At 37.6% G+C, this 17,960-nt stretch overlaps 3 protein-coding genes across 3 annotated transcripts; 1 reads left to right on the top strand and 2 right to left on the bottom strand.

Moving 5' to 3' along the window:
* Positions 1 to 5,460: 5,460 nt before the first annotated feature.
* On the bottom strand, positions 5,461 to 5,919 carry LOC108217082 (glutathione S-transferase T2-like). Its single transcript, XM_017389932.1, has one exon. The coding sequence runs from the start codon at positions 5,917 to 5,919 to the stop codon at positions 5,461 to 5,463; it is 459 nt and encodes a 152-aa protein (XP_017245421.1).
* Positions 5,920 to 10,797: 4,878 nt separating this feature from the next.
* On the top strand, positions 10,798 to 11,571 carry LOC135152274 (uncharacterized). Its single transcript, XM_064092133.1, has 3 exons — positions 10,798 to 10,957; positions 11,044 to 11,095; positions 11,179 to 11,571. Exons 1-3 carry the CDS (start codon positions 10,838 to 10,840, stop codon positions 11,418 to 11,420), a joined length of 414 nt encoding a protein of 137 aa, XP_063948203.1. The 5' UTR covers positions 10,798 to 10,837; the 3' UTR covers positions 11,421 to 11,571.
* A 442-nt stretch (positions 11,572 to 12,013) lies between these two features.
* LOC108216599 (cytochrome b-c1 complex subunit 9, mitochondrial) lies at positions 12,014 to 15,252 on the bottom strand. Its single transcript, XM_017389405.2, has 3 exons — positions 15,048 to 15,252; positions 14,472 to 14,519; positions 12,014 to 12,274 (listed from the first exon to the last, which is right to left on the bottom strand). The coding sequence occupies exons 1-3, from the start codon at positions 15,147 to 15,149 to the stop codon at positions 12,227 to 12,229; spliced, it is 198 nt and encodes a 65-aa protein (XP_017244894.1). The 5' UTR covers positions 15,150 to 15,252; the 3' UTR covers positions 12,014 to 12,226.
* Between the last annotated feature and the right edge of the window lie 2,708 nt (positions 15,253 to 17,960).

Genomic DNA, 17,960 nt, shown 5'->3' with positions numbered 1-17,960 from the left:
TTAGAACAGTCTGCAGTGTTGGGTGACTTGACTGTGGTTCCAGACACAAAGAAGAGTAAATGGGTGCACAAAGAGGATAGTTGTTTCCTAATCCAAGTGATGGCAGTGACTGAGACTCCACCTCAGGAAAATTTGCCCAGTGAAATCAAAGAAGTAATGGAAGAGTTTGCTGATGTCTTTGCAGAACCTAAAGGTCTGCCTCCTCAAAGAAGTCATGATCATAAGATACCGTTAAGGAGTGATAGCAGCCCAGTAAATTCCAATCCTTACAAATGCCCTTATGTGCATAAAAGTGAGATTGAAAAGATAGTGAAGGAGATGCTAGAGAGTGGGATTGTGAGACATAGCAGCTCCCCATATGCCTCTCCTGTGTTGTTAGTCAAAAAGAAAGACAACACATGGAGATTATGTGTTGATTATAGAGCCCTCAACTCAATTACTATTAAAAATCAGTTTCCAATACCTGTCATTGAGGAGCTCTTGGCTGAGCTAAAAGGCAGTTCTGTCTTCACTAAGTTAGACCTCAGAAGTGGTTACCATCAAATAAGGGTTCAGCCGGAGGACATTCACAAAACGGCATTTCGAACACACCAAGGGCATTATGAATTTATGGTCATGCCCTTCGGGCTGACAAATGCACCAGCAAGTTTTCAGTGTCTAATGAATAAGGTTTTTGGAGAGCAGATCAGGGATTATGTACTGGTCTTCTTTGATGATATACTAGTATACAGTCCCTCCATGGCCATGCATGTGGTGCATCTAAAAACAGTTTTAGAGCTGTTAAGGAAGCATGCCTTATTTGTTAAAAGGTCTAAATGTGAGATAGCCAAGGCCAGTGTAGAATACTTGGGGCATGTAATCACTACAGAAGGGGTGAAGGCTGATACTGAGAAGATAAGGGCCATGGTTGACTGGCCAGTACCCAAGAACATTAAAGCATTAAGAGGCTTTCTGGGATTGACTGGTTACTACAGAAGATTTGTAGCACACTATGGGCTTATCAGTAAGCCACTAACACAGCTTCTCAAAAAAGGGGCTTTCCAGTGGAGTGAAGAGGCTGAACTTGCTTTCAATACCCTCAAAGAAGCCATGTCTACAACACCTGTTCTAGCCATGCCAGATTTTACTAAACCCTTTGTTTTGGAGACTGATGCATGCCAATCTGGAGTAGGAGCTGTCCTAATGCAGGAGGGGAAACCCATTGCCTTTCTCAGCAAAGTGTTGGCTGCCAGACACATGAGTTTATCAACTTATGAAAAAGAACTAATGGCTGTGATAATGGCAGTCCAGAGGTGGAGATATTATCTGCTTGGGCACAAATTCATCATAAAAACTGATCATGAGGCTTTAAAATACCTCATGGAACAGAAACTCACTACTCTGCTCCAACATAAATGGTTGTCAAAACTACTTGGCTATGACTACTCAGTGGTGTACAAGAAGGGTAAGGATAATCTGGTAGCTGATGCTCTATCCAGATGCCATGATCAAGGTGCACAGTGCAATGCTCTACACACTGTAATATCCCTCTGGAAACAGGAACTGAAGAATAGTTGGGAAACTGATCAGTTTGCACAAGAGATGTTGGTGAAGTTGATGACTGGGAACAGTGAATTAAAAGGGTATAAATTGGTAGATGGGGATTTAATGTATGAAGGAAGATGGTATGTGGGGAATGGCAATCAGATGAGGAAGCAAATCATTGAAAATGTTCACAGTAGCCCTGAAGGAGGCCATTCTGGAGTCACTGTGACTGCAAGGAGAATCCAGGAAAAATTCCATTGGCCACAGCTCAAATTGGAGGTACAGGAGTACATTAGAGCCTGTGATGTGTGCCAGAGATGTAAGGCTGAACATACCTCACCACCAGGCTTGCTACAGCCACTGCCTATACCCAATAATGCTTGGGAAACTATATCCTTGGACTTCATAGAAGGATTGCCAAAATCTGCTGGCAAAGAAGTCATTTTGGTCATTGTCGACAAACTGACCAAATATGCACATTTTGTGGCCATTAGTCACCCCTACACAGCTGTCATTGTGGCTCAAAAGGTCTTAGATACTGTGGTTAAACTACATGGCCCTCCCAAATGCATCATTTCTGATAGAGATACAGTCTTCATCAGTACCTTTTGGAAGGAATTATTCAACACTATGGGAACAAAGCTGAACATAAGCACTGCTTACCATCCTCAGACGGATGGCCAAACAGAAAGAGTCAACCAATGTTTAGAAATGTATCTACGCTGCATAACAGGGCAAAAACCTCATTTGTGGAGTCAATGGCTGCCCATGGCAGAATTATGGTACAATACTTGCTACCACACTGCCATTGGAATGTCACCTTTCAAGGCCCTTTATGATCAAGAACCCCCACCCATACAATACCAATCTGCAGGAGTAAGTAACCCCGGAGTGAAGCAGTTTGTGAAAGACAGAGTACATATTCAACAGCTGCTAAAGGAGAATTTATTGAAGGCTCAAGAACGAATGCAGTGGTATGCCAATAAGCATCGAGTTGACAGACAGTTTAATGTTGGGGATGAAGTATTTTTAAAGCTCCAGCCGTATCGGCAAGCATCTGTGGTACTGAGGAGAAACCAGAAGTTGTCTGCAAAATTCTATGGCCCCTACAAGATCAGCAGAAGGGTGGGAAATGTAGCTTATCGAGTGGAGCTGCCAGCAGGATCCAAAGTGCATAATGTTTTTCACGTCTCACAACTCAAGAAAAGAGTAGGCAAGGGCAAGGTGATACAAACAGAGCTGCCTGGAGTAAATGATGAAGGGGAATTGCAGATAGAACCTGTGGCTGTGCTGGATAGGCAACTGGTGAAGAAAGGCAACAGGCCTGCAACAAGGGTACTGATACAGTGGACAAATGGTGGAAGAGACGAAGCAACCTGGGAATTATGGGAAGATATCCATAAGAAGTTCCCAAAGTTTGATCCTTGGGGACAAGGATCAGTTTAAGGGAAGGGATTTGTCATGTCTGGATTGGGCTAGTATTGGGATAGTAAGGTTTGGGCCATATGTAATGGGCTTATGGATTAGTAGAGACAGTCTTTTTATTACCGTTAAGCTTGTCTGCCTATAAATGGCAAGTCTTGTAGTGGGTAGAATCATCCTTGGAAATGAGAATATGCTCTGTCTCTTACTTTGTTTTTCTTTCTCTGCAAGTTTTATCTTATTAGCTGTATTATTTTAGCTGTAAAACCCCTAGTCATAACACTCTTCCTGACATTTTTTGGAATTGAATTCTAGGGTTTGGATGAGTGTTGGGGATGTTGTGCGAGTGGAGTGAGTTTGAATGGGGTTTCAACTTTTATAAGGGGGATTTGGGTTTGGGGTAAATGATTTGGACCGTTGGTTTGGGTTTTAATCTACGGTTTTGGTAATCGATCGGCGTCGAAAGTGAATGGGGGATCTGAGCCGTTGATTTAACAAGATCTACGGTTGAAAGGGGTGTTGCGAATTGAGATTGCCCAATCTATCTCTGTGCTTTGGAGAATTGCACAGTTGCAGGGCATGCGCGTAGTTACGGACATGGTAATTAGCATTGAGTAGTATACGTATGGCGAGTGGCACGGAGGTTAGAAAAAAATGTAATTTAGTGATGAAAAGTAAGAAAAGTGGGTGAAGTGGTGGGATCCATCAATATTTAATGTGTAAAATGAGTGTAGTGTGAGTAAAGTGGTGGGACATATTAATATTTAATGTATAAAGTGAGTGTGGTGGAAGAAAGTAATGGGTGTAGTTGAGTTTTTATATTATAAATTTTTACTATTTTTGGTATGTACACAATTGATGAGACATCCCAAAAAGAAAACTGTATACAATCCATTGTGACGGAAGGAGTAGTAGACAGTGCACTAGTGCAGTCAGGTTCTAGAGCATCTCCGATGCACAAGTCCAAGTCCATTACTCCATTTACACGTGGTTCTTTTTTAATGCCACATAAGCATCAAGTGGAATGTGGTCACACTACTCCAATGCACAAGCCCACTTCCTCTTACAAATGTGTCTCATCAAATCTTATCTTTCTTTATATAATACTTATTTCAATTTATAATATAATTATAAATATCTTACGATTATATAATTATATTTTAATTTAAATAAATAAACAAAAATATCAACATAAAAAATGTAATTTCAATAAAATATTATATTTGATTCATGATAAAAATATATTACATAATGAGGAAAAAGAACATTACATGAACAACATAATAAAAAACAACACGAACAATATAATTAAACAAGTTAAAACTTAAATAAATTAACGGGTAATGTGGAACTGTGAGATAATGTCAACCAAGTCTGCTTGTAGTTGACGGTGTTTTAGTTTATCACGAATTCTGATATTTCTTTGAACATAGTCTTCATAAGGAGCAAAAGGCTCCTCACCTAAATTCGGTTGTGATAAACCATCCGCTATGTCATCGTAAGATGGAAGCGGACCAAAGGGAGTGGCATATGTGTCTCTCTCGTCCTCAACAATCATATTGTGTAATATGATACATATTGTCCTCAAACATTCAATCGCAGTCGACTCGCCAATGCGAACATAGTCATCAACGACGTCGGTAGATACTCCATACGCCAACATACGCATGGCGACAGTGCATTTTTGTATAGGTGAAAGACCTTTTCTTCCCAATGCATCAACCCTTTGTTGAAAGTACGGGTCATGATTTGAAAGTGCATCAACAATACTAAGAAAAACATGTCTTCCCATTCGATACCTACGTCGGAATATCTTAAGAGGATACACTGGATTTTGTGCAAAATAATCCCTCTCTAGACGTTCGGCGCCAGCTTCACGATCTCTATGTATCATTCTCCGTGGCTTCGATGATAATCCGCCATATATTTGCTCATAAAGCTCATAGTGACGTTGCTCCAACGAATCATCGAATATAAGTTCTTGAATAAATTCTTGAGCTCCATCAGATGAGTTATCCGAATCAGACATATTGAGTATTTAGATGAGAAGTAATATGAAAGAAGAGACAAGTTATGTGAGATTGGGATGTGATATTGGAGGAATAACTCAAAACTCATGTAGAAGGTAAAACGAATATATTCCAACGGCTCTTTAACAAAGACAACATGACAAATATTAAATGACAAACACAACAAGACATTGACTAGCTTCCAACGGCTAGTTTACAAAGATGACATGACAAATATTAAATGACAAAAACTAGAAGACACTATTAGCTTCCAACGGCTAGTTTACAAACTACATCCTCCTGGAGTAAATGTCTTGCAGCAGCTTGGCGTGAATCTCTCGTTGGGTCTCATTCATTATAGTTGTATCCACCATGATGATTTTTAGATCTTGCTCCTTCGCCCTTATATCTTCCTTCTTCCGTTCGTTAGTAACAAATTCCTCCATCAAAGACAATCTTTTACAAGTAGAGAACTTCAGTATTTCTAACTCTTCACATGCCTTTGTCACTTTCCCTTTCGCTTGGTCGCTTTTGTACCTTTGGGAATAATAGGTGATTCCACATCATTTGTAGATGTGGGCGTTTCATTATTTGCAGATGATGAATAGGCTCCAGTATCACTCAATTTAGTTCTCTTCATGCTTTCACTATTTGTTGAAGGAGCTCTCCACTTGGGCTGTCTCCGGAGCTCATTCCAATGCTTATCAAAATTGTACTTCTTTTTGTATTTTGCTATGTGGAGTTCGTGAGCTAGCCGAGTTATGTCGTCCAAATTTAAACCACTCCCTACTCTCCGCTCGGCTTGATCATAACACGCTCCATATCCTTGAGCCCCTTCATTTATCCGTTGCCACCTCTTTTTCATTGCAATACCTCCTCTCTTGATGAGACCGGGAATACTTTCTTCGCAATATTCACGAATTCGCTCCCAAAATGTTTCACCTTTTTGATCGGTACCGATCATGGGATCAATTGATACATTTAACCACGCACTGATTAAGAGCTTGTCTTCATCCCATTTTCATTGACCCATAGCTTCTCGTATGTCTTCAACCTCATGACAATCATCGTTCAGATCGATTGTATTAGTGACGCCAAATGCAGAAAATTGTGAATTTGGGGAATTTTGATTATCGACGGGAGTTTGAAAATTTGGAGCAAATGGAAATTGATATTGAGGATTTTGAGTACTCGAGAAAAATGGATTTAAAAACAGAAATTGAGAATCAGGAGATTGAACATGCGAATTAAAATTTTGTGGGCTAGAAAATTGTATATTTGGAACTTGAGAATTTGGATTTGGAAGATAAGAATTTGAAAAATAATATGGAAATTGGGTATTTGGGACTTGAGAATTTTGGTCTGAAGAGGGAGGATTATTTGGATTCATTTTTTGCTTTTGACAAAATAATTCCAAAAATATTTTTTTAGAGTGATAGAAGTAGGTGAGACATATTATGAAGAGCTAGTATTTATAGAAAAATTGTAAAAATAGCTGTTATATTTTTAACGTTTTTATTTAATAAAATAATTTTTATCTAAACAGTAATATTAACGTTGGAACTGCATGTAACGTACATATATGTGTAAACTGAAAAAGCTGAAAAAGGTGGAAAAGCTGCTGATTGATTCTGTTTTTTTCCTTTTGGGCCGAGCCCAGTGCAGCAGGCCTGGCCGGTTTTCTACTTTTGCTCCAGCGCTACTTGACTGGCCACTTGCCACTTCACGAGTCCCCAGGCGCCATCCGGGCAGGCGCTGGGGATACTCTTAGAGCACCTCCAACGCGGGGTCATTTCCCGCTTTGAAAACTGTGAAAAGGACTTGGCCACTGATATTTGCATTGGAGCAGTTTATTAAAAACTGGGCAGGGCCTCTTCCCCGTCCCCTGGCCACTTCTTCTTTTTACCATTTTACTCAGATCTTGCCCCAGGATAGTACATAACATAATAAATAATATTATATATTGTTGGCATGCATTGGAGGGGAATGCCCACTTCATTACCCGAACCTCTTTTTTCCAACGTGGCACTCGAAAGAAGGAAAAGTGAGCTTCCCCATTGTGGGTGCTCTTACTCCCTCCTGCCCAAATCTTATACTCGGTCCCCTGGTTGTTTACTTTGTGGACAAGAGTTTGGCACGCATTCGAATACTTTTTGAAAATGTAGTTTCATAATTTATTTTTTAATCTTTTTTCTTTTGAATAAAAATATGATTTTTGAATTTTTATATAAAAAAAATCTTAAAAATAAGTTACGGAACTATGTTTTATAAGAGCCTTAAATTTCATGTCGAGCACTGAAAAAAAAATGTAAAAAATGAGAGGGACAGAGGAGGTATATAACATTTTCATATTTGAATTTTTTTAATAAAAAAATTGAAAAGATTTATGAAAATTAAACATTAATATAGTTTGAAATGTTGCGGCCAGTGTTCTAAAAATCCCCGATTTAACCGATTAATCCCCTGCAAGGTCGGCCACCGATTTGATTTTTGAAATCTGTCCTTATATATATTTCTTAATCGAAGTATATATGATAAATTATTAAAATTAAAATAATATATTACTTTAAATATGAATAATTATAGAGTTTATGAATACAGTAAATATATTAGTTACTAAATACTCCCTCCGTCCCAATTCTTTTGTCTTGTTTGATTTTTTATGGTCAAATTAACTCAACATTGACTGGAATTTACATATATTAAATAATTTAAAAAGATTATGAAAAATATATTATTAGAATCTACATTTATTCTACTTCAAGATGTATATTTCAATTTTTATTAATCATATAAGAATAATTATTCACAAAGTTTGGTCAATTTGACCATAAAAAATCAAACAAGATAAAAAAAAAGTGGAACGGAGGGAGTAGCTAATATAATAATAACTAAATATTAAATAATATTTTAATATTAAAATAAATCCGATTTTCACTCCGATTAATCCTTCCGATTAATCCCTGAATTAGTAGTTCAACCGATTAGGTCTGATTCCCGATTTCTGTAACAATGGTTGCTGCAAAAAGAAATATATAGTTTGAAATGCACGATTAAAGTTAACTAACTCGTTTAATTTGAGATAGAGCGAGTATTTCATACTCTGAAATTATAACAGTCAATTAGGAATTCAACACAATTATAACATCAGATCTCGATTTAATCTCTTTGGATTATAAAATGCTTGAATATCTTGTAATCATTCAAGTTTAAGACGAACCACACAACAACCACTTAAATTTACAAAAACACGGTTCTATCGTTAGAGCAGCTACAGTGAATGTGGTTAACTTTTTACTAGTGACCCCACCTACGTGCCACCTAATAGAAGTTGGCCCTGGAATATAAGTTGGACAATCCCATTCATTCACCTCCAACCATGTAATGGCCGACTTTTATTTTTTTTTAATATTATCTCTTAAAAGTTAAAAGTTTCGCTAAAATTTCGATTTTACATGTTTGAAAATTGAGTATTTTCCGCACTAACATTTTGAACAAATGAAAAATATAAATTTGGATATTGAAATGGAAAATTTAAATTTGGGGCTTGAGAATTGGGGTTTGGATTTTGCGAATTTGGAGGTTGGGAATTATTGGGACTAGTATTGTTGCCCGCTCCGCTAGCTATATTAAAGATTATATATATGCTAAGAGAAGGAACATGCATTAACTGACTGATAACAAAATAGATAATAAGTTAATCCAATGATAGAGTTGCAAAAATATTACAGACGGTTCTTTGTCACAATTGTTTCAAAAATTACATCCATTCACCCATGGACAGAGCAAAATAGTTTTTAAACCAATTACTGTTTTCGAGTAACAGTTGATGAGTCTAGGTTGTCATCTGTGAGGCCTTGAATATGATAGTCTGATGTTGTCTCAGTTGGGCAGGTACTGGTAGATTTCTTTTGTTCATCTGATTGTCCTTAATCCACCGTGTTGTCCAGCTTGAATCCAACGTAGATAATTGTTGTTGTATACAGTTTGATATTTTTCTTAGACAAATAAATTGTAGAAAGAAAAATATAAGAAGAAATACAAAGAGAGATTGCAGTATGTGAATCTAAAACTAAACTATTTGAAACAAAAATTACAACAGATATAAAGAGTGTGGAGAGATATATAAAAATGTATGTACAACAGTAATATGCAGGTGCATCAGAAGTTTTAAAGGAATAAACAATATTTTTAAAAGTTGTGCCGAAGCAGGTGGGCTTGGCCATCAGAGCACCCACAATGGCAGGGGCGGACCCAGGATTCTAAACTCACCCGGGCTGGAGCAGAAAAAAAAATTCCATTCGTCCAATAAAAAGATAAATGAGCAAACTAGGATATAAATGTAAAAGTACAACAGTTGGGTTTTGAGATTTAAGTTCCGAGGTGAGCGCTGAGCAGCACAACAGATGAGTAATTGAGAGTATTTTACTTTTGTTTTTAATTTTCTTTTGCAATTACTTTTGTTTTTCTTTAAATCACAGGCCGGCTTTGTTTAGAATATGGGCTTTGTTTAGATAATGGGTTTGCAAATTCCAATTACATCATCTGTGTGTTTTGAGTTTGGTTAAACATGTGGGCTGAGTTAACATATACTACTGGGCAAAATTTATATAACAGGGCTGATTTATTTTTCTACCCGGGCTGGACCTTTAAACCTATATAAATATTAACTGGGCTAGTGGACTTTCTCCCGGGCTGGAGCCAACCCCAGCCCCAACTGAGGTCCGCCCCTGCACAATGGGGTGTCCATTTCTACCTCCGTACAGGAGAAAGTGACCCGGGCTCTTGTGTTTTTGAGAATTGAGCGTTGGAGTAATACAGGTGGACTAGCCATGGCCACCAACAGGGGCGGACCTACATTGGTTGGACTGGGGGGAAGGGTCCCAGTGAAATTGGGCCCAAAGCTTTTAAGGATATACATGTGTGTCCCAATGAATAAACTAGCATGCCCTCGTTAAACTATACATTCAGAAGCATTAACTTATACTCCTGTATTCAGAAGCTTGTTTATCCGTTTTAGAATAGGTCCAACAAGTCCAATTACCCAAAGCCCAGTCCAAAACCAATTTGGTAATAAGCAAATTCTGAAATAATAATTGTCTAATAAACAAATTCTCTTATTAATTACTCCCTCCTACCCATTTTAATTGTCACATTTGGTTTTGTGCCAGTCAAATTGACCAAAGTTTGATTGAAATTTAGTAATATTTTATCTATTGAAAAAATAAAAAAAAATATGTCACCAGAAATACCTTTTAATCTACTTTAAGATGTACTTTTCAGTTTTTTAAAATAATGAAGGAGTGATTTGTAATCTTTGGCCAAAAATTAGTCAATTTGACTAACAAAAAAGGAAATGTGACAACTAAAATGGGACGTAGGGAATACGTACGGTGCCCCCCACTGAACTTTGATCCTGGGTCCGCCCCTAGCCACCAAGCCGGGCTGCCAGGTTGATGCAGCTTTTCCTTTTTTTAATATTGCTTACATGGGAAGGGTAACTACATGAGAAGCTGGGAACTTGAATTGGAGTAGGTTGGCCAATTTATTTCCAAGCCGAGTTACATCTTACATCTGCGTGGCCTGATAGTTTTGGCAGGAAAATGGAAAGTGACCATCGGTGCATTGGAGGTGCTCTCAAAGCGGACAGTGGACAGGTTTTTTGTTGCACTCCAGTGGTGCTAGCCTACTTTGATTTTGCCCATGTCCACATCTCTTTGTTCGAGGCGGAAGTTGGCCAACAAAATAAGACGCGCTGCAACTGCTCTTACGGTTAACTTAATATATCCGGACCATTAAGCCAAGATTTTAAAACAAACCACTTGTGTTTGTACTGCAATTACGTATGAGAAATAAACTCTCCAATTAGTCAATTACTCAATATGGTCATCCAAGAAAGAGATGAGGCCAGAGCACAGCTCCGCTGGCTACTTAACAAGCTCTTCGCTTCAAATTACACGACTCCCAATACTGAATTAGTTGACTATTGTTCCCCTTCAATTGTCACCTGAGTGCCCTTTGCAAACCCCATGAGACCAATCGTAAGTACAACTGAATCCTCTCTCAACTATACAATTATCATTCTCAGGATTCTTCCCCAGTTAGCTCAGTTTTTGAACCCGTCTCCTCGGAACTTTCAAGCACCTATGCTGGAGTTTTAACTAACAAGATGGCATTTGTCAATCAACACATTGTTCAAGAGTCAAGACTATAATGGCATGAGTCCAACCTTTGTTCCTAATTCAGGAGCTTCAAAAATTGATCAATAATATTGATAATCTTGTGAGAGGAAAAACTCTGCCTCAGAAGGGAAAGCTCTCCCGGTCTGTGCTGGATGCTGGACCACTTCTTGAGACGCTTCTTGTAGCAGGGCCAGTCCCTAAGTGGCGTAATCCTCCCCCTCTTGACACCTTAAGTATTCCTCCTTTTACTGGCAAAGGTGGTTATGTCAAAAATTTCAATTAAAAGCCAACTGGGCTATCACTCCATGCCTCTCCTGAGAATACCCGATCATATGTTGAGATGCATTCAGGGTCCCAAATCACATCTAATGCAGTGCTACAGTCTCGAGACGTGGCTTCAAGATCGTGTTCTGGCATTGGAAAGGATATTTCAAGTGCTAAAGGAACGATTCTCTAACAGCTGGCAAAAGACAAAGGTTCCTCTGATTTTGCGAAATAGAAATGTTCACATTTCTTTGGTTTAAACAGCACATATCTGTTCCCATGGTTAAAGGGTGTAAAGTGATCATGGTTCTTCTGGTTTTAAATGGCATGGCTTTTAAGTTGAATTGTTCATTTTTAATTCCATCATCAACATTGATCTTACATCAGTTGGATTCATGTTTTTCTGTAATGAATTATAAAGTACTCCATCCGTCCCAAAATACATGTCACTTTGACTTTTTTCACGTAATTTAAGATGCAAAAATAAAATACTTCTGCATATTATTTTTCAAAATTTCCTTTTCTGAATAAAAATGTAGATGTTACTTGACATCATCGACTCAGCATACATATCTTAAGCTATTGACAAACATCATAGTTTTGATCTTCAGATGAAAAACTTGCTTCTTGATACTGTGACCATATCTTAATGTTTAAGTGAAATCTAAAGGTCAGAGGATCCATGAGTTCAAAAATTACAACCAAATATATCCAAATTATATAGTTCAAAACTATATAGTTACTCTATTATTGAGAGATCAATAGATCATGTTTTCATGGACTCGATGAAACCACAATACATAAAGAAAATAATTCAAGGGAAATTTACTCGGCTGGCCTTTGTCCCAACACTGAAATGTCTTCATATCGTTTCTGCATGACAAATTTTCAATGCATTAGATTTCAATTCACAACTGAAATGGAAGAAACCAAATTTCAAACACTTGAATAGCTCATGCAGTTAATTCCATCAAACATGGAACTTCACATATTATGTAGAAATTGCCGCCTTAACCAATTTAGCTTTTACTCTAGAGGTGTTGCCTATTGCCATCTTCCCGTCACAGGAGGTTGAGGGCTCAAGCCTTGTGACAAAATGGGGCAGGTTGATGTGTAATGTGTTCAATTAGCAAAGAGCAAAAAATGTCTCCATAAACAGAGTTTATTGCCACTTCATATGGCTATGTTATATGGGTACCAACAGTGTGATAGAAGATCAAACCAGTAACAAAGGAACTCCGAGACCAAAAAGCAAAGAAACTCTCTGCAGTAGCAATTACTTACATAAAATAGAAAGAGAAAAGGTATAGAAGTTGGTGGTACTAGTGCTGTCTCAAACTGCAAAGTTATCTTACTTGTGATGTACTGTTTTATTGAAAACAATGTTTACTTGATAAAAATTCAGACTGGTTTCAAGTAAACTCAAATGTTCATACCTTGGCAAATAAGTTGAGTTTTATTGCCTTAAATAACTTTAACTAAATTATTTAAAATTAAAGCCGCCACAATTTCATAACAATGATGAAAGAACATTTTGAAAAGATCAAAAGGACAGTTAAGATGCATGAGATTTCATTGTTTATGACAACCTGCCAGGCTGCCATACAGAGTCTTGAAGTTTCCATTAAATTTACTTACAAAAGAGTGCACCTCAGGAGCTATAACTCCTACTATTCTCTTTTTATCTTGCAAAGATGTTTGGTGACAAGGAATTACTTTTCTATTACACCCCACAACATATGGACAATTATACCAAAATTTGTGGAAATCTAAAAAAATGGGTGTTGGTGCGAGGATAAAGAATTTGGCAAGTCTAAAGAAGTGGGAGTCGAGTGTGAGTGTATACAACATATAGAAAGAATATAGATATATTGAACTATAAAGTTATTAATTATAAGGAAATTCATGATTATGTAAGTAAAACTATTTAAATATCATTATTCTTTGTTGTTATTAAAAGAAGAAAAAACTTTGTCATGTAAGAAAGGGCAAAATAATAATAATGTGTTCTAAAAAACAACGCAGTGGTAGCAATAAAACAGCTGTTTTAGTAGTAGACTTCATTTGTCTAACTAACTCCCACAACGGTATATTCATCTCACTTCCTTTCTCAAAAATTGAAATCACTTGTCATTGTCTTATCAATATAATAATATAACACTTTTCTCAATTTTTACACCACAAACAATTATCAACTAACAAAAGAGTACAACATGAGCGTCGTATTCAAGCAAAAGAGAAAACAATTCTGTACACTAAACTCACTGGATGCTGGTGGCTAGATAACATTCAGTGATCAAAGTGGACTAAAATAACAATTATTAGCACTTTACAATGGCAAGTCGGGACTTTTATTTACAAAGCAGGCCATCCCCACACCCCTGCTTTCTAGATTGGCATGCAATGCAAACAATATGCAGAAGAAGTTACAGTAAGACGGTATCCACAATAATAGAAAGGTCCTAAAAAATATTTGCTAATATGTAGTATTCGGGTGTCTGCAGCTGTTTTAAGAATTTGTACTACTCAAGTCAACTAACATATAATTAAGGATTCAGGAAATGTGATTTAAGGAAATTCTATAAATTTTACAAATACATAATCATATTATTTACAATTTAGTGTTTATATGATGGTCACAAATATAATTTAGGTCCATTACCCAATTAAGTTACTACATAAGCGAAAGTAGTGACTTTTAGGTGATACACGGTTGGGCCAGAGTTTATGCTTCTTCTCTTTTACCTAAAAAGGCTTGTTAACTTAAGTACACAAGAACTAATCTACCTTCTACCAACAAAGTTGCTGCTTTTCTATCGTGAGGATTCACAGCTTGGGTATGTAGATAACATAAGTCCAGTCTGACCCCGCAGTCATTTTTCCATCCTTTAAATCAAATATTGAAATAAATATGGCATCGTACAAGTCATTCAATACTGTAAAATCAAGCCTAAAATGAAACAACAAATGCATGTTCCTATACCATTGAAGAGTATAAAGAAGAGAAACACGGCCTATCTTTATAAGAACGTGTGTAAATTTAAGCTACAGTGGAGACATAAGAAATTACCCCAACATTATTGCTTTCCCATAGCTTGTGGATTCCGTAGTCAACTCCCTGCAACCAATAATAACACATGTAAAGTTTCTTCATTGCATATAAATATCAAGCTGACTTTAATATAAAGACGGTCATTGGCGTAGGGAAGTCAAGTATAAATGTGCAAAAAACCATTGTTGCAAATGTTTTTCTGTTAATATTTTCCAAGTCTTTAACTAAAATATACAATAAACGGCACCCAAATCACCAACACAATAAACGACACTCGACGGACTCACACATTTTCCGTATCACTGGTACAAAATTGAGTTAATCAGACTATCAGGTCTAGAAGCGCACATCAAAATCTCAATGCTTACAAAAACAGTTACAGTACATTTATCCACGCACCAAAATGTCATTTATGTTCTCCATGACTTTTAATCAATTAAATAATTCATTTGCATAAACTCAATCCGTAGCAACAAAAAAAAATAATTAATAACGTCCGGATCCAATTAAAAGAACTAATTAATTTCATTCAAAAACTAATAACAAAAATTATCCATTAAGAACGAAAAATAGAGACGCGATTTGAGTACTGACCCGTTCGGCGAGGAAAGTGCCGGCGATGAGGAAAGTGACGTAGACGGAGGTGCGGCGCATGAAAACACTGTAGAATCCTTCCATGAATCTGCGGCTCGCCATTGTTGAAATCCAATTGATTTCAGAGGAGAGAGAGAAGATGATGAGATTTAATTGATTCGAATCAAATGGAAATGGGTGTTGTGTGCGAAGGGTTCATTTCTCTGTTTCACATAAATGTTGGGTTTAAATTATCCGGCCCAACTTCTAGAGAGCCCAGTAAGCGAGTGGGCCATAGAATGCTTAGAAAGTTGAAGCAGGGTAAGCGCTAAGCGTGCAACGAGTTTGAGACTCGAGTCTGTGAGTCTGTGGTCGTCTCTCTTTCTGGACAATCCGAATTTGGGATAAAAATTTATCTTATTCGAAGTCGATCTAAAATATAAAAATCTTAAATATCGATTCTAATTCGAGTCGGTATTATTACATTTGAGGACGTGTCAAATTTTACAATCTTATCTTAAAATAAATATCTATAAAAAAATATTTTTCAGGAATCCAAATGGGTTCATCAGGGCATTCTAGTACATCCCACTTTACTGTGTATGGTAACTGATAAGGTCAGAATTGTCTCTTTCCATTGACCATCGACTGCACTGCCTTGATGCTGGGAAGTGGTGGAAGGAACGGAAAAGAAGTCCTGCAAAACAATGCTCGACCGAGGGTGGTGGCCGTCAAACACCTCCGGTGTAAGAATGAGAATCCATGTATAAAGAAGATGAGAATAGAGTATGAGTAGGGGAGAGTATGGCCGGTTCGGCTCGGTTTTCGGATAAAACCGGAACCATATATCTTCGGTTTTTAAAATCGAAAACCGCAACCGCCGGTTCGGGTCCGGGTTCGGTTTCGGTTTTAAAAACCCCGGTTCGGTTATAATCGGTTCGGTTTCGGTTACAAAATCGACAAATGATGCATTATTATTTCTTTTGTTCTGAGAAGTCAGTTTGTTATATGCACCATTTTTTTTTTTGATAATTCAAGTTTATTTATTTATATAAAAGCCATCAACAAAGAGGCTAGGAGACAGAGAATAAACTCTGCAAAAGAGAGCCTGGAACAAACTAGCATGCATAACCTTAAACCAAAACATGCAGAACTACCAGATAGCAAACAACTGATACTTAGTCACTTAGACCCCAACATAAAACCAAACTATAGTATTACAGAGCAGGTACTACTATAGCCCTTCCTTCCCATAACTACCAGGCACCAGCACTGAAACTTAATAAGGGTGATAGTGTGTGTGTCCATTATTCATCAGTTCCTGAAAACTGTGTTACATCAATATTGCTTTTAGTCATGTGTTTGTGTTACTAATCTTAACGCATTGAAACAACAAGCAAGCAACTATATATGCATATTCTTAACAACAGTTTGGAATCATTGATTTACATAAACTGACCTAGCAGTAGTAGGAAATCTTATATACATAATAATAAATTAACTAATTAATTAATTAATCGGTTCGGTTCGGTTTTTATCGGTTCGGTTTTAACCAATAACCGGAACCGAACCCATGAACTCGGCTCGGTTTATAAAATTTCGGTTTCGACTCGGTTTTTTACGGCTCGGTTTTTATCGGTTTTTACTGGTTTCGGTTCGGGTTCGATTTTTTGCTCAGCCCTAAGTATGAGTGTGTGTGTCCAAGATAGAATGATACCATCACTTTTATAAAGAGCCTCCTTCTCTGGACCCGTCCCCTTCCTGCTACATTATTGTTTGATAAAATGTATATACTGTAACAGCTAAATATATTACCGAGCCGCGCAAAAGACCCTATGGAAGCGGGATATTATATCTTGGATCCGGGTAATGGACCCTGCGGAGGCGGGGTACTATCATTGCCCCCACTCCTTTAACTTGCTTTAGTGAGTTGAAGGGGTATAAGATACTTGGGATGTGTTTTAGGGTTGTTTTGTTTGTGTTTTTGTTGTTTTGCCTTCATGGATAATGTCAAAAGAGTATGTGTGACTTGATCGTTTAGTTTTCTCTGTTTTATGCAAATCTTACAACAGTATAAAGCAGATACTTATATTGTTGTTCAGAGTATAGTTTGTATTGGTGTGTAGTGATTCATATCTATTTATAGTAAATATTGATTCATGTTGTAACATCACCTCCGTTGCTAAGAGGCACGTGCGCTCAAGCATTCTCGTCGTATCTCTGGGTGGCGGGCATAGTTATCGTAATCCATTGCTTAGGTGGTTATTAGCGGGTACTTACAGTAGCAGGTACTATCATTGCCCCCTGCTTTTTTGAATTATTTTATCGGTTGAAGGAAGCACTTAGATTTGGTGCCTTGATCCCATCATTGCCCCCCACTCTTTTAACTTACGGCATTGAGTTGGAGGAGTATAATATACCGATGGAATGTTTTGATGTTTTTGTCGTCCGTCATGTTTGAATTTTGGTGAGTATTGGGTCCGGCTAACGGGGTGTATTCAGTTATATGACATGTTTGTGTACGGGGGTTGAGGATCCCATGTTATCTACTAGTAATGGGGTGTGTTTTGTTATGTGTTGTGTTGGTGTGTGGGGGTTGAAGTCCCATACTATCTGATAGCAACAGGGTGTATTCCGTCATGAAGTGTTTGTGTATGGGGGTTGAAGGTCCCATGTTATCTGCTAGGAACGGGGTGTAGTCCGTCATGTGTTGTGTTGGTGTATGGGGGTTAAAGGTCCCATGTTATCCGATAGCAACGGGGTGTAGTCCGTCATGTGTTGTGTTTGTGTATCAGAATTGAAGTCCCATATTATCTGATAGCAACGGGGTGTGTTCCGTCATGTGTTGTGTTTGTGTATGGGGGTTGAAGTCCCATATTATCTAATAGCAACAGGGTGTATTCCGTCATGTAGTGTTTGTGTATGGGAGTGAAG

The sequence above is a fragment of the Daucus carota genome, chromosome 4 (genome assembly GCF_001625215.2).
Source record: "Daucus carota subsp. sativus chromosome 4, DH1 v3.0, whole genome shotgun sequence".
Lineage (NCBI taxonomy): Eukaryota > Viridiplantae > Streptophyta > Magnoliopsida > Apiales > Apiaceae > Daucus > Daucus carota.
The sequence above is the reverse complement of the archived record's forward strand: the minus strand, read 5'-3'. Positions and strand labels throughout refer to the sequence as shown.

Excerpts from the sequence above, each read along its gene's own strand:
- LOC108217082 (XM_017389932.1), bottom strand. The coding sequence starts at position 5,919 with ATGATCGGTACCGATCAAAAAGGTGAAACATTTTGGGAGCGAATTCGT.
- LOC108216599 (XM_017389405.2), bottom strand. The coding sequence starts at position 15,149 with ATGGCGAGCCGCAGATTCATGGAAGGATTCTACAGTGTTTTCATGCGC. Across the intron at positions 14,520-15,047 it reads GCACTTTCCTCGCCGAACGG|GGAGTTGACTACGGAATCCA; the intron begins GTCAGTACTCAA and ends TATTGGTTGCAG. Across the intron at positions 12,275-14,471 it reads GGGAAAGCAATAATGTTGGG|AAACGATATGAAGACATTTC; the intron begins GTAATTTCTTAT and ends TTTGTCATGCAG.
- LOC135152274 (XM_064092133.1), top strand. The coding sequence starts at position 10,838 with ATGGTCATCCAAGAAAGAGATGAGGCCAGAGCACAGCTCCGCTGGCTA. Across the intron at positions 10,958-11,043 it reads ACTATTGTTCCCCTTCAATT|GATTCTTCCCCAGTTAGCTC; the intron begins GTCACCTGAGTG and ends TATCATTCTCAG. Across the intron at positions 11,096-11,178 it reads CGTCTCCTCGGAACTTTCAA|TCCAACCTTTGTTCCTAATT; the intron begins GCACCTATGCTG and ends TAATGGCATGAG.